A 15,304-nucleotide genomic window follows, 5' to 3' on the forward strand; every position below is an offset into this window, starting at 1 on the left:
TAGGTTGTCCAGAAAGCTGTGGCTACCCCTGGATCCCTGGAAGTGTCCAAGGCCAAAGCTTGGAACAACTTGGGGTAGTGGAAGGCGTCCCTGCCCATGGAAGGAGGGTGGAATGAGATGATCTTTAACTTCCCTTCCAATCCAACCATTCTTGGATTCCATGATATGACAAAAAATTAAATCATAGGACTGGGAAAAATTCCTGAAATACCCTTCCATGGATATGAGATATTTTGGTATGAGATTCAAACTATGAATGTGTTACTTGGGCTTGTTCAGTGGAAGAGCAGGGGGGGATCTCAAATTGCAGCACTGCCTGCTGATGCCCAGTAATGCTCATTTTTCTTTAAAAAAGGTAAATTAACCACAAAAAACACTGCTCACTCCTCCTCTGGTGACTCCTCTGAGAAATCCTCCTATCCTTTAACTCAAATAAAAACCTCAAATGGTTAGTGCATTTCAGAGCCTATATTTATGAGTTCCACACAAAATGGACCATAAATCCATGAGTAATATAAGCAGCTGGCTGCTGGATATCAAATGAAGTCTTGTGTCACAGTCTGAAAGCCCAAGGCACTTTTTTTTTTAAAGAAACTTTACACCTGGGTTGCCAGATAACCTAACTCTCCTCACATTATAATCACTGTGTCTGATTCTGCCTCTTGAATAGATCGTGTAAATCAGGAATCCACCTGTCAAAATCCATGCCATTTCATACAGGTAAAACTAAAGGAGAACTGAGATATTTAACATTTTTTCACCAGTGATACTTTATGCATCACCTGTTATTTTTTCCTTGGCAACCCTAAACACTAAACAACATCTCAATATTTTACGCTAAAGAGTACAAACAGCATTGGGCTGTTTTGTTTTTCCTTCGTCTTTAAGTGACTAAATAGTAAACACAATTAAAAATTTAATATATTATGTACACTGAAACATGTTTTCAGAAGATAGTTTCTTTTCTACACCCTTAGGCTCAGGCAAAACTAAAGGGTCTTTCCCAAGATGGCTTGAAACAACAATGTGAAAATAATACATCTGAGATATTACAATGAAGTGCAGTTCAACTCCCAAGACTTCACACTTCAATGTCAAACAATGTTTGGAAAGACAAACTCTCTTTCCTGGCATTGGAATTATCTCAAAGTTATCCTAGGAAGAGGGAGTTCTAATACACAGTGATGCTGCCACAATGGGTTTTAATGGAGCAGTTTTCCTTCCCAGTACATTTCTGTGAGAAAAGACCTCCTCACCTGTATTTACACACTGCCTGAGGTGGGACACCCTCTCCAGCGTGACATTTCCTTGAACAACCACCCTTCTGCTGATCAGTGCCACCACAGCACTCGAAGGCAGACCTTGGCCATTGCCCCATTCCTCTCCAACACTGTGGGGATACCTAATGAAAGACAAAAAATATCATCTGCACCAGCCAGAGGGAGAGAATTATGTTTATCATTTCTTGTTATTTATGTTTATGACTATAACCTCCCAAATTCTGAGCTCGTTTCAGTCTTTTTCTCAGTAGATGGCACATCCAATCAGCGCTAGATAGGCTTTTCCTTGTCTGATGTTTGCTTTTATCTTTTTGTTTCACAAGCTCTCAAACCTTCCTCAGATTATGTACATAATGTTATATTGTTTTGTGTTACTAGGAAAAGGCTTTTCATCCAGAGGGTGGTCGGGCACTGGAACAGGCCCCTCAGGGAAGGGGTTACAGCCCCAAGGCTGCCAGAGCTCAAAAACACTTTTGTATGACACTTCCAGGCATATGGTGGAGATTTTGGAATTTCCCTATGCTGGGCCAATAACTGGATTCAATGATTCTTGTGGGTCCCTTCCAATTTAGGATGTTCTATGACTCTATGAGATTTACAACAATATATTTCAGACTTTGAATTCTCTTTCCAAAGTAGGTTTGGGTGAAAACCATCAGGATTTTTTTCCTCGAGCCCAAATTATTTCTGAAAATTATACCCTTAATCTTCCTGGGCATTGGAGTTAGGTTGCCTCTAGATAATGTAAGAAGTGCAGTTTTCAGTCTGTCCAAGATCTCCAGGCACAGCAGATGAAGAAAGTGGAAGGCAGTGAAATTAACACTCACTGGAAATATGAAAGCAGATTTCCACAGTGAAAAAATTCACTTTGAGTGTATTACTTAAGAAAATCAGTCAAGAAGAGAGGATATTTTTTTACACAAGTCATACATTTCTTGTGAAAAATATGCACTTTCTCAAGGAATTGAATATAGAGGAAATTTCTTTGTCATTCCTATGCTGACACCACTGGACTTTACTGGCCATCAGTGTTTTCTGCTTCAAAGGTTTTCTGAGTGCAAGGACATGATACAGAATTTAAACATAGAATTTAAACATTCAGGATTGAACATCCACTACCTTTAGGGGAGCGAGGAACTGAAATATCACTGGCCACCTTTGTTAAAGGGATTTATATAGTTATTATGTCCCACAGGGAACGGCAAATCCTGACTTTGATCAAATTTTCTCCTTGTTTAGCTCTCTGCTATAAAAATCTCCTGAAAGGATACCTGAGTGGTGATCTAAGGTGCAACTCCATGTTGTTCACAGACTGGATAACAGCCACTTCCTCCTGCTGCTGTGCCTCTCCAAGGCCTGAGCTTCCCACCAGGATTTCATCACCAGGTTGCCAATCAACAGGTTCCTGGAGCACTAATCGTGTGTCACTAGCATTAGCTGATGATTTCAAGTGTGTGAAAACTACTTTGGGCATCCAGCCTGAAAAGAACAAGGGGGAAAAAAAAAGGGTTAAAAAGCAAGTCAATCCACTTAAAAAACAAAGAGAAGTAGCATTCTCCTGGTTCAGGGTTGGGTTGGACAGGGCTCAGAGCAGCCTGGTCTAAAGGGACGTGTCTCTGTCGATCACAGGGGGGTGGAATGAGATGGTCTCTAAGGTTCCTTCCAACCAAAACCATTCAATAATCCAATGATTCTATGAAATCCGGGTATAACAAGCCCCAGCAATGAAAAATCTTGCCCTATAACCCTCCTTTCTTCACTTAATTAAGTTTGCTTTAACTTTTGACATTTCCTTTTCCCTCTCAGGCTCTGGAATAGATTGGTCCAGTGAGGTCCAGCACACTGAACATCATCAGGGGAGAGCGTGTGTTTCACACACCCACCTTTAGAATACTTTTCCTTCCCTCCCTTGCAATAGATCATCATTTACCTTTAGCCCACAGCAAGTTACTGTCCTCCTTGGTCGTACTGAAGGAAAGTAATAATAGCAGAAATCACTGAGTGCAGAGGTTGCATCCAATAAATCATTTTCAAATTATTTTAAGCAAACTTCTCTGTCCATATCCTGTTTCACTTTCTTGCTCCTTATACTCCAGTGTCTTCATTACTTATATTCTAGTGTCCCAACTATTTCCTTAATGAAGATGGAAATAAGAAGTAGCACTTCCAAGACAGTAAATTCACAACAGAATCACCGAAGAATCAAATCTTTATACTCTTATTTTGAAGTATACATGAGCACCTGTTCTTTGTGTCAGTGATGGGCATCTAAACCTGAAACACTTCAATATTATTACATTTTCTTAAATCAAACTTGAAATTTCTCAACTTCCAGCTAAGAAAATCTCCCAGACATCCTTCATTTAAGGTATTTCAGTTCATATTACAAACTGTTTTGGAAGGCATCAAACATCTCTGGCTGTTCAGCTCAGCCCTGTGAGGTGCATCTGGCTTTCTGTATCCTATTCTGGGCTCCTCAGAGAGACATGGCGTTCTTGGAGTGGGTCCAGTGGAGAGTGATGAAGATGACAAAGGGCCTGGAGCATCTCCCTTAGGAGGAGAGGCTGAGGGAGCTGGGGCTGTTCAGCCTCCAGAGGAGACAGAGCTGAGAGGGGCCCTCAGCCCTGGGTGTCCCTGTGTGCAGGGAGGGTCAGAGCAGGGCCCAGGCTCTGCTCCAGGGCCCAGCAATGGCACCAGAGGAACGGGCAGGAACTGATCCCAGTGAGTTCCACCTGAACAGAACTTCTTAGAACTTCTTTCCTGTGCAGTGACCAAGCATTGAACAGATTGTCCAGAGAGGCTGTGGAGTATCCCTCTCTGGAGTTATTCCAGAACTATCTGGACACAACCCTGTGCCCTGTGCTCTGGGATGACCCTTCTTGAGCAGGGAAGTTGGATCAGGTGACCCACTCGGGTCTCTTCCAACCTGACCCATCCTGGGATTCTGTGAAACCAGTGCAGAAGCTGAAATGCAGTAGGACACATAGGACAGTGTAGGTGCCAATGGAACCAGACTGGAATGACTCTGTAGTAGCCCCCAGAACATGTGGACCTTGCAACCTCAGCACGTACATCATTCACCCTCCAGTTCTGCATCTATAGGGCCATGCTGTTTTCTAATGCAGACATAGACAAAACCCACCTTCCACCAGATATTAAAGACCTCATCCTCAATACAGCTCATAAAACCTCTCTTAATATCATCCTATGTGCATTCTTTTACCAGCAGCACTCTCTTCATTTTTATTAATTTACCTCCTTCCACTGAGCGATTCTTGTGAATTTTTAGGTCTGGCATAAAAGCCCACGACTGGCAGCAGCCATCTGCATGTGGAGCACTGCACAATTTCTCTCCAGCTCTGGACATTTTGTTTCTGGTGTTGATTTGTGTGCCTGTGTTAATGTGTGTTCTCATGCATCTGTGTCCAGACACACAACTGACCCCTGTGGAGTTCATCTGTCACACACACACTCCACAGCAGCACTGCTGGGCAACAACTCCTGTCACTGAGGACTGGGAAACATCATTCTGCATTCAAAACATGCTCCAATGGAAAAGGCTTTTTTCAGGCTTTTTTCCACTTTCGAGCTCTGACTCAAAAAATTTTTATGGAAAATGTTCTCAATTGTTTGGGATTTTTTTCTTGTAAAAGAATATTCAGGGCATCCAAACATTCCCCCATTTCCTTTATTTCCTTTTTCTTGTTTTCACCTCTTACTGTGTTCAGCCACCTGTCTACCATTCCACAGTTTGTTGTACCTTTTTTCCTGATGATCTAGGTGGGGTGGGATATTTCTCTTCATGTTCAAAATCAACTTCCATTTTCCAATAAGTTCAGTATATTTTTGTTAGGGAAAACCAAACCAAACAAATCTAGTAGGTTCCACTTTCATAGACTCATAAAATCATTAAGATTAAAAAAGACCTGTGAGGCTATCAAGTCCAGCCATTAACTCAGCTCTTTCATGTCTACCACCAAATCATGTCCCTAAGCACCACATTTATCCATCTCCTTGCTTCCCACTTATATTCCCACATACAACATCTCCAGGTCAGAATCTCCTCTACTTCCAGCAGCACAAGTGACATACAAGATATGGTCAGTGACACCTTTCTGGGATCAATGAGGGACCATAACTGAGGCTTCTTGGCCCTAATTATAATATATTCCCCTTGAAAAGAAACTCTATTTTGATTAAAACATGCAAAGTTCATAAAATAATCTTTGGTGCCTGGGTTTGGGCTGTGCAACAGGTAAATAAATTACCTGTTTGAGGGGAAAATGTTTAAAAGACCAACAGCTGTGATGTATTTAAATTATTTCTTCTCCCAAAATGTACTGCAAGCAGAAACACTCCAAATGCTGAAAAATAGATGAATCTGTATAACTCCTTAATTATTGAACTCATTTTTAATAATTAACTAAGCACGAGTTGGAAAAAAAAACCATCTTGAGATCTAAAGCAGAAGTGACTTCATGTTAAAGGTACAGGAGAGGGCCTTCAGACACAAAAAGCTGTTGCAGGCAACACAAGAATTGAGCTCTTTACTAAATGACTTAACAGAACACCCTTAAATATGGAGCAGAGAAGAATGGTGCAGCCTAGAAATGCAAAGGACTTGAAAATTAATTCCAAATTAATTAATCACAAATCTTAAGACCAGGAATATCTTGGCATCGGGACTCTAGTTATGCTTCCTGTTAGAAGCATAATGTGAAGCTGCAGTCTTTTATGGACCTGGTAAAATTATTAAGAATTATATAATTCTGATGTGTACAAAGCCACTCTTGAGGGAAAAAACAGTATAGATTTAATTTCCTATGGCCTCTAATACAAAAAATTTCATAAATCAGTGTGGGATAATATGTCACTTACCTAGCTGGTTTTACCCAGTCCTAAGTAGCGATCGGATACCAATAGGTACTGATAGAACAAGGCGAAAAAGCTTTGAGAGGAGTCATTTAAATTGGATATTAGGAAGAAATTCCCAAGTTAGAGGGTGGTCAGACCCTGGCACAGGTTGCCCAGAGAAGCTGTGGCTGCCCCTGGATCCCTGGAATTGTCCAAGGCCAACTTGGATAAGGCTTGGAGCAACCTGGGATAGTGGAAGGTGTCCCTGCCCATGGCAGGGGGTTTGAATTAAATGAGTTTTGAGGTCCTTTCCAACTCAAACCATTCCATGATTCTAAGTAGCTCAACAGGAGATGTGAATTTGACATTTACAGAAATTATCTCCAAGTCACATCAAAACTGAGCAAACCAGCAAGGTGTGTCTGGGCACACATCTCCAGGGTCACAGGAAAATCTGTCCACAGAATGCAAAACATTCATTGTACTGAGTATTGTAGGTTTAAAAAAAATAGGCTGTAATTTACAATCTTTTGATTACAAAAGACACGAGCATCATTTCCTCTTCCAGGTGTACAGTGAGTGACTCAAAGTACACAGAAAACTTTAACTGGGTGTTTGATATTCATCTCTAGTCACTCAGCTTTGGAGGCTGAAGCTGCTACACTGAAACACTGGAAATAAAGGGGTTTGAAAGGCATTACTACAGAGTAAAGAGACCGCTGCAAATTGATTAGGAGACAAGTCCTGTAATCAGTGGGGAAAAAGAGCTCCTGGGGATCCTACACAATCTGAATCACCTAGAGGAGTTTCTCTGCCCCACTGCAGGCACAGGAGAGCTGTCCCCTCATTCAGACCAGGGGATTGACCCAAAGTGACTCAGAAAACACCTGAGTAGCCAAGGAGCCTTGGAAACTCCATCTGCCCTCACTTGTGGCTGTCCCTAAAAAGGTACAGGTGTCCTTGGACCTGACGGGATGCACAGACCTGGGCTCCCTTCATCACTGATTCCCTCCCTAAGCACAAGTCCAGCTTCTCTGCCAACCTGCACTCCAGAGCAGAAAGGGAGGGAGGGAGGAAGAGGCCAAAAAGCAGTGCTATTGATCTCAGCTGAGAAAGGCACCTCCACATCCCACTCCTCATCACAGTGGGGAATTTTGCTTCAGACAAAATATCTTTAGAGTCTCTATTTGTCAGACCATCTACAAAGCACTCAAGTAATAATTTTACCCATTCTTTGCACATTTAGAAAATATCACCTCTTGCCCACTGCCTTAAAATGTGTTCCAGCTTCCACTAGAAGAGAAACTTGGATTGACAATGATCATCAAAGGAGGTGCCTAATTTTTAATTTTTTTTTTTCCTATTAAACCAGGGCCCACCATGCTGGAGGGGGTGGAACTTGATCTTTTTGATCTTTTCCAGTCCAAACCATTCCATGTTTTTGGGTTAGGCACTCCACACATGCTGATACTTAAGGCTAGACCTAATGGGAATCTCTCCTCTGGACACAGACAAGTCCTACTACAGCACTCATAAAGAGCCCATGGCTGGATTCTTTATGCCATGGAAACATGGCTGAGACCTCCACAAGATAAAATTATTCATCTCATTGTACACAAGGGAAGGTGTGGAGGAGATGAAAAAGGGTTAAGTGGCTTGTTTGGGGTAACACAGGTATCTGGGGATAAAGCTGGGAAGGGAGTTTCCACCGAGCCAGACCAGTTTCTCAAAAATGAAATCTGTATTCCACTTAGGAACAATCCAACACATCTGAAAATCAACACTTAGACTCTTCCAAGAACTCTTCCAACAATTCCAACAACTTAGACTTGTTGGAATTTTCAGTTGTTCCTCACTCCTCATGTATAAACTCCAGTGGCAGGATTCCTGCAGCTACTGGAATGCTTTCTCACTGGAAAGGGAAACTGAATCAGTTTAAACAGATGAACTCAAAAGCAGATAATTTGTCCTGGTCCAAGAGGCAGACCAAAACCAAAAGAGGAGGTCACAGCTCTGTGAGTCATCTCCAGCTTTCATACATTTCTATTTCTATTTCATTTTTACATGAATTTCATTTTAAATCTATAGGTGCCTAAGAATTTACACGACAAGATGACAAGGTGCCTTCATGGAAAACAGATGTCCCTGACCTGAAAACAAGACTTTTTGCAGTACACGTTGTTACCTAACTTTAGACACCCTGGGAACCTCCTAACCAAGCCTGACAGCAAGCAGTGTGAGCCACATTCAGAGTCAGGCAGAGCTGGAGAATAGGGTTTACACATGGGAGTGTTGGTACAAACTGGATCTTTTAATGGGTTTTAAGAGAACTGGTTCCAGTTCTAAGCCTGCCATAGTTCTGTTGGTCTTTCTCCCAAAAGTTGTTTAAATGTTTTTGAAAAACTTCCCCTTTTTGTCATAGGGCAGCAGGGTTTGAACCCTTCTCCTCTGACACCCAGGACCCTGCTGCACCTCATTTTTGATTCTATTTACCAGAAATTAATTAACTCAGTTGTGAACACAAAGCTGCTTAGGGTGTTGACAAACTATAAAGCTCTTTTACACCTTCACACTGTTTATTGGCATTTTAAAGTTGAGGTAATGAGATCCTTTTATTCCACAAAAGGAATTTACAAGAACTGCAGGGCTCAGACACAAAATCTACTTACTGGGAATGTACAAATTACACTGCAGATAATTTGTCAATCTGTTGTAGCTATACTGTAAATCTTTAGTGTAAATGGGAATAGGAGCTTTAAGTTTCCAGGAACAAAGTGAAAAAAAAAACTGTTTTCCTACTCTCACAAAAAAAAAAAAAAAAAATAGAACTTTTCAAGAGAAGTTAATAATATAATTCAGTGGACTATAACTGGTTTTTTTGTTTTGTTTTTTTTTTAAGAATATAAAAACCTCTCACCTATGGCAGGGAGTTGAAACAAGAAGACCTTTAAGGTCTTTTCCAGCCCAAACCATTCTATGACTCTATGATTGTCTCTGGTAATAAAATACAACTCACTTTACTGCAGCATTTCTGGGGTCAGACTATCTTAGGAATGTAGCTTCCTCTCCATTGTCATAATCCCTTATTATTGTTCCCTTTTCCTGACCCAAAATGCACTTCCTAATCAAACTTAGCTTGGCTATTCCTAAAATTTTCAAATGTCGAAGTGATAACTGGCAGTACTGCCATTAGAAACTGGTGCTTCAGGAAAAAGATGAGTTTTTAAAAATATATCTTTAGATCTACAACGAATACATTTTGCTGCTGTTGCTTCACCTAATAAAACAAACCATAAAAATAATAATGGATTAAATTCTTCAAGTTAAAAGGAATAGAAAATCTTTTCCAAAAAGCCTCTTTAGTCAGGATAGCACATAGATGTGCTGCTCCAGCTGTCTATGGACAAATGGATCTTTGAGTGACAGATCCCTAATTAAGGACTAGGAAACAATATTTTATGAACCTGGATTTTATAATTTTTTTAAGTGTCACAGCTACCTCAGCTCTTGCAGTGACTAGTCCAGTCACTGGGCATAAAGAATGCCAAAAAGGGAATCAAAAAAGAAGAATGAAAGCTGCTTTCCTATCTTTTCAAATGTGTTAAAAAAAACATTTGCTTGAACTGTGAGCTGTCAACCCTCTGGACTTGAATGTTTCTAGCTATTTTTGCTCTCTGTTAATTCCAGTCCTAGGTATATTCCATAAGAATTTGTATGTTTTTAGCTTATTTTGCAATGAGAGTAGTTTGTTAGGGTTTTGGTTTTTTTGGTTTTTTTTCACCTGCTGCACATCTTAGAGAGACAGAGACATCTCTGCCTGGAACTGGGAGCTGCCTTCCCATCCCTGTGCAGTCCTGCAGGACTCACTGCTGTGTGTGGGCAGCTCCTGGGGAGATGCAGAGCAGCTTCCCTGCCACAGCCACTGCTGAGCTTTTCATTCCCATCCCAAGGTGATGGAATTCTGATTTATAACTGCTCATTAACCCTTAGGACACCCAAGAGTTTATCAGCTCTTTGACAAGAAGCTGCAGCAGGACAACACTGGGTATTTTAGGTGGGCTGAAATCATAGTTTGGAATCAGAGTCAGAGAATGGTTTGGGTTGGAGGGGACCTTTAAAGGTCATCTAGTCCAGCTCCCCTCCTCCTGTTGAAGGAACAGGAGCACCAGCTGGATCAGGTTGCTCAGAGCCCCGTCCAACCTGATCCTGAATCTTCTCTCAGTGAGCAAAAATAAAAAAATCTGACATCATCTGGACAAGAGGACAAACTGAATAACTTTTATGCTCTCCACTGGGAGACATCCTTGAAAGTAACCTAGTCCTGCTGAATGTTTCCTGTCCATCAAACTGCAGTTTTCACTTTAAGCATTTCCATCTGACTATCTTTCAACAGCATCCTGGAGAAAGCAAGGATTATCATGTTCTTTTGGAAGTTCAAGGTGAGGTTGGATGGAGCTTGGAGCAGCCTGGTCTAGTGGAAAATGTCCCTGCCATGGCCAGGGTTTGGAATGAAATGAGTTTAAGGACCCTTCCAACACATTTCATCATTCTAGGATCTTACTGAGGATGGGAAGGGCTTTGTGATTAAACAAATCTATAGAAACTCTCAATGTTGTCCTTTTCTGACAATTTACATTGCAAAAAATGTACCTTCCCTTCATGCTTTCCCATAAATGCACAAATTTCCAAGCATTCCCTTTAATCAGAGATCCCCCAGTCACTTTGCTAAGTCACATCAGTCCTGAAAACAAGGGGAAAGATATTCCTGTAATGCCACTGCATCAATGAAAATCCATGCTCCACGCCTAGAACGAGCTCACAAGTAAAGATGCTACAGAGGAAAAGGTCTTTAGACCAGAAACAAAGAGCTCCAGCCGTGGCAGCCAAAGACAGTGGATCCTGCAGGGAGCTGCAGACAGCTGGTGACACTTTGTGTGATTGCCAGTCCATCTCCCATGCTGCTGTGGAGTGAGACAGGGCATATCTCCCTGCAGGAGGGGGAATGTGGGGCAGCACAACCATTGCCAGGCTAAGATCAGCTTCCTGTGTCTCCAAAACGTGATGGAGGAGAATTCAGCACCAGGAAAAGTGAGGGTGAGCCCAAAGGGAGGGTCCCTGCCTGGCTCAGCCTGCAGCTCTGGGGAATGCCAGGGCTTGGTCTAGGCCCCTCAATTTGCCAAACTCCACAGAATCACAGAATAACTCAGGTTGAAAAAGACCTGAGAGGCTGAGTCCAACTTGTGACCAATCCCTGCTTTGTCAACTAAAAAGGAGCACTGAGTGCCACATCCAGTGCCACGTCCAGTTTTTTCTTGAACACCTCCACCACCTACCCAGGAAGCCCAAACTTCTCAGCCTTCCTCCTGTCTAGGGTGGAAAGTAACTCTGAATTTGCTGCTGGGTGTTCTCTTCCTCCAGCCAATAACCTGGGTTTTGTCCAGAATTGGAAGCAATATTTTGATGTTATATTTGAAAGTTTGAAGGAGGAAATTATTTAATATATAATATGCCTCCACATTTGTAACAACCCACAGACCTGCACCCTGTCAGGAATCACAAGGTAATTATATATAGGTATATTAGCTATGGTCTATTTATATATTCTATTCTATCCTATTTTATTCTATTCTCTTCCAGTATATAGTGTGTATTGTATTATATTGCATTAATATCTTTACTACCTATATTATACTTATCATTATTATATAATATATATTAGTTTCCATCTCTCTGTCCCCTTTGCATCATGTTTTTCTCAGTAAGATCAGCACCAAAACACAAATCAACTGATTTAAGCTTAAATCAAAGATAATAGATGCATTTCTGTTAGAAAGAAGGGCAAACTGTGAAAGACACAGCAGCTTGTCCTGAACCCAACTCTCTTTTTTTTTTTTTTCCCATCTGCTAGGTCTTTAAAATCTAATGGTCATCTTATATTTGTGAATAAGAAAGTGAAGGCACAAGTCATTGTACATTAGCTACTCCATGGGAAGTGCCTAAGTGCGGTTTCTTACCCCTGGTGAACACGAGGGGATTCAAGGCAGCTCAGCCTTCTGTTCCAGAGCCATCTGCTTTAATGCATCATGTTAAAGTCAAGGTCTTGGAAAGGAAAAACATTGTCACAGGAGGAAAAAAGACTCCTGCAACCCCCACACCGAATAGCTGGCACCTAAGGAAAACCAGCCTATGGAAGCAAGCTCAGGAAATCAGGAAGTTTAGGTAGTGAAAAATAACATTTACTGAATAGATGCATTTCAGTGGAGTAAAAAAAAAAATCTTTTCTCTAACAGATCTCTGCACCTTATCTTGAATCCCCCTGCTACAGATTTTTTTCCCTTATTTTTTTCCCCTGGGAAGCTTTTCTTTTTAATACATGAGTAAAGCAGAACAAATTCTCTCATGTTGTCTGTGATCTCTTAATCTCAATCTCAGCACAGATACATAACACTGCCTAATGGAGGCAGAGCAAGAGGCATTTGATTAAATGTTTGATCTCTGGAGGAATGCACAGGCTTTGTAGAGCACAGTGAACAGCTCACAAATATTTTGTGTTTTATTATTGATTAAAAGCAATTAAAATTAATAATTGGTTTAACTGATAAAAAATACTTTTTTTTTTTTTTTCCTGAGCTAACCCTGAAAAAGTATCAGATTGCTTTGGCTACAGAGAAATCTGGGATAGAAGTCAAAATGCAATTTTCTCCATTGCAAATGCAGGAACATTCTTTGCAGTAGGACTGGCCATGATTTTAGAGCACTGAAATGACTACTGACAACTCTGTTTAAATTATCCTGATTATAAATAAGTAAGTTATTAAACCAAAACTCTCAGGACATTGTTTTTTCTTTACCACACACCTTTCATAGTTTGGACAAGGTGAATGCAGCATGCTTTTAATCTGAAGTGTTAACATCTTTCATCTAACTGAGGGGATACATATTAGTCAAAATTCAGGGAAAAGGCTCATGGAACCACAGGATCACAGAAGGTTTTGTGTTGGAAGAGACCTTAAAGATCATCCAGTTCCAACTCCTGCCATGGGAGGAACACTTTCCACTAGAATAGGTTGCTCACAGCTCATATTCTTTCCCAGCAGAGTGTTGACACAAAGTTTTCGATAAATGCCTGACAAAGGAATGCTGGTCTTTTTTTGGAAAGAGTCATAATCTGTTTCATGGGGACACAATGGAATAACAAGGTCACCTACACAGGACTCCTGAAAATAAATAATAAAAAAAAAATTAAAATATTTCAGTATGTGGCAATATCTCTGCTCTGGAGGCAGGCTGGGAGAGCTGGGGGTGTTCAGCCTTGAGAACAGAAGGTTCTAGGGAGACCTCAGAGCCCCTCCCAGTGCCTAAAGGGGCTCCAGGGGAGCTGGAGAGGGACTTTAAACAAGGGCCTGGAAGGACAGGACAAGAATAAATGGTCTTAAGATGAAGGAGGGTGGGTTTAGATGGGATATTGGGAAGAAATTCCTCCCTGTGAGGGTAGTGAGGCCCTGGCACAGGTTGCCCAGAGAAGCTGTGGCTGAACCTGGATCCCTTTGGAAGTGTCCAAGGCCAGGTTGGACAGGGTTTGGAGCAACCTGAGGTAGTGGAAGATGTCCCTGGCCATGGCAGGGGGTGGGACTGGATGATCTTTAAGGCCTCTTCCAACCCAAACCATTCTGGGATTCTGTGATAAGAGCATTAGGACCACACAATCAGGCTGCCACAAGGACAGGGTGGGTGTTCTTTGCTTTGATGCAGCATCTCCACTCTGCACCCAGTTCCTCCCCCCACTCGGCATCCACTGGTGTCTCCAGTTTCCCTGGGAAGGACAAAGGCACAAGAACAGCCAAGGCCACCACGCTGAACTTCTCTCCTGAAGCTTGTCAGGAGAGTTTCTCAGGGAATAGAGCGCGAATGGAGCTGGAGACAGTGATAAATTTCCCTTCTGAACAATCAATAAAACTCTCTCAGCCCTGCTCAGGCCCCTACTGCGGATGCAAGGGCCATAATTACATTGTCAAAAAGTCGAGTTGCCCCGGCTGGCTGAAACCCCCTCTCAAAGTGACGGGTGATTGACAGGCAGTTTATGGGTGGCACGCTCTGACTGGCAGGGGAGTTGGCTAAAGCCAAAGGCAACAGTGAAATTTCCCAGTCTGCTACAACTACCAGAGCAAAGGACTGCCACTCATGAGGGAATTGTGGGAAACCCTTAGTCATATTAACATATCAAAGTGAGGAGCTGACAGCGCTTACTAAACAATCTGAACTCAACCAGAGCTGCAGAGCATCCGCCAATGTTCCCAGCCTGAAAGAGGAAAGGAATCAAAATGTGCTTGGTCCTGTCTTTGCCAAGACAGCCAAGAATTTGGAAACCTGCTTATTTAATGATTTTGATCTGAGATAACATATATATTCATGTATATAAATGTATCTCACAAATGTGTATTGCAGAGCATGTCAGCCTCTTTCACATATATATATATATATATATGAAAGGGGCTGTCATGCTCCACAATTTGTTCTATACCACAGACCACCAGACTGATGCTAAATTGAAGACAGAACAGCAGATTTTTTTTTTTTTTCTGTGTAAGCAATATTAGCCCAGTAAAAAACCCCACTACTTTCTGTCATGTTTTCTAGCAGGCTTCTACTGCTTCTATGTTAAATTGCAGATTACATGGTTTGAATGAACAATAATTGCAGCCATGCACTGGGGCTGTGTGTGCTGCAGAGCTTAAAAAAAGACTTCATAGCTACTCTGGATCTGTTGAATAAGAAATTGTTATGATTTCTTGAATATGAATTGGTTTTGAATAATAATAATAGAATAAGAGTTGACATTGTTCAGCCTGAAGAAGAGAAGGATCAGGGAGACCTCAGAGCCCTTTCCAGTGCCTAAAAGGGCTCCAGGAGAGCTGGAGAGGACTTGGGACAAGGGCCTGGAGGGACAGGACCAGGGAATGGTTTCAAACTTACAGAGGGCAGACTTAGATGGGATATTGGGAAGAATTTCTTCTCTGTGAGGGTGGTGAGGCCCTGGCACAGGTTGCCCAGAGAAGCTGTGGCTGCCATGGATCCCTGGAAGTGTCCAAGGACAGTTTGGATGGGACCCTGAGCAACCTGGGAGAGTGGAAGGCATCCCTGCCCATGGAATGGGGGTGGACTAGATAGTC

At 41.8% G+C, this 15,304-nt stretch overlaps 1 protein-coding gene across 1 annotated transcript in view; it reads right to left on the reverse strand.

Annotated features, from left to right (window-relative positions):
• The window catches only part of PKHD1 (PKHD1 ciliary IPT domain containing fibrocystin/polyductin), a gene marked incomplete at its 3' end in the record, with an annotated part of 158,500 nt that overhangs the window by 51,582 nt on the left and 91,614 nt on the right, over nt 1–15,304 (reverse strand). The window contains exons 37-38 of the mRNA XM_054001685.1: nt 2,552–2,759; nt 1,257–1,402 (exon numbers count right to left, since the gene is read on the reverse strand). Of these exons, the coding sequence (XP_053857660.1) occupies nt 1,257–1,402; nt 2,552–2,759 (354 nt within the window). The remainder of the gene's footprint in view (nt 1–1,256; nt 1,403–2,551; nt 2,760–15,304) is intronic.

This window comes from Vidua macroura, chromosome 31 (genome assembly GCF_024509145.1).
Source record: "Vidua macroura isolate BioBank_ID:100142 chromosome 31, ASM2450914v1, whole genome shotgun sequence".
Classification (NCBI taxonomy): domain Eukaryota; kingdom Metazoa; phylum Chordata; class Aves; order Passeriformes; family Viduidae; genus Vidua; species Vidua macroura.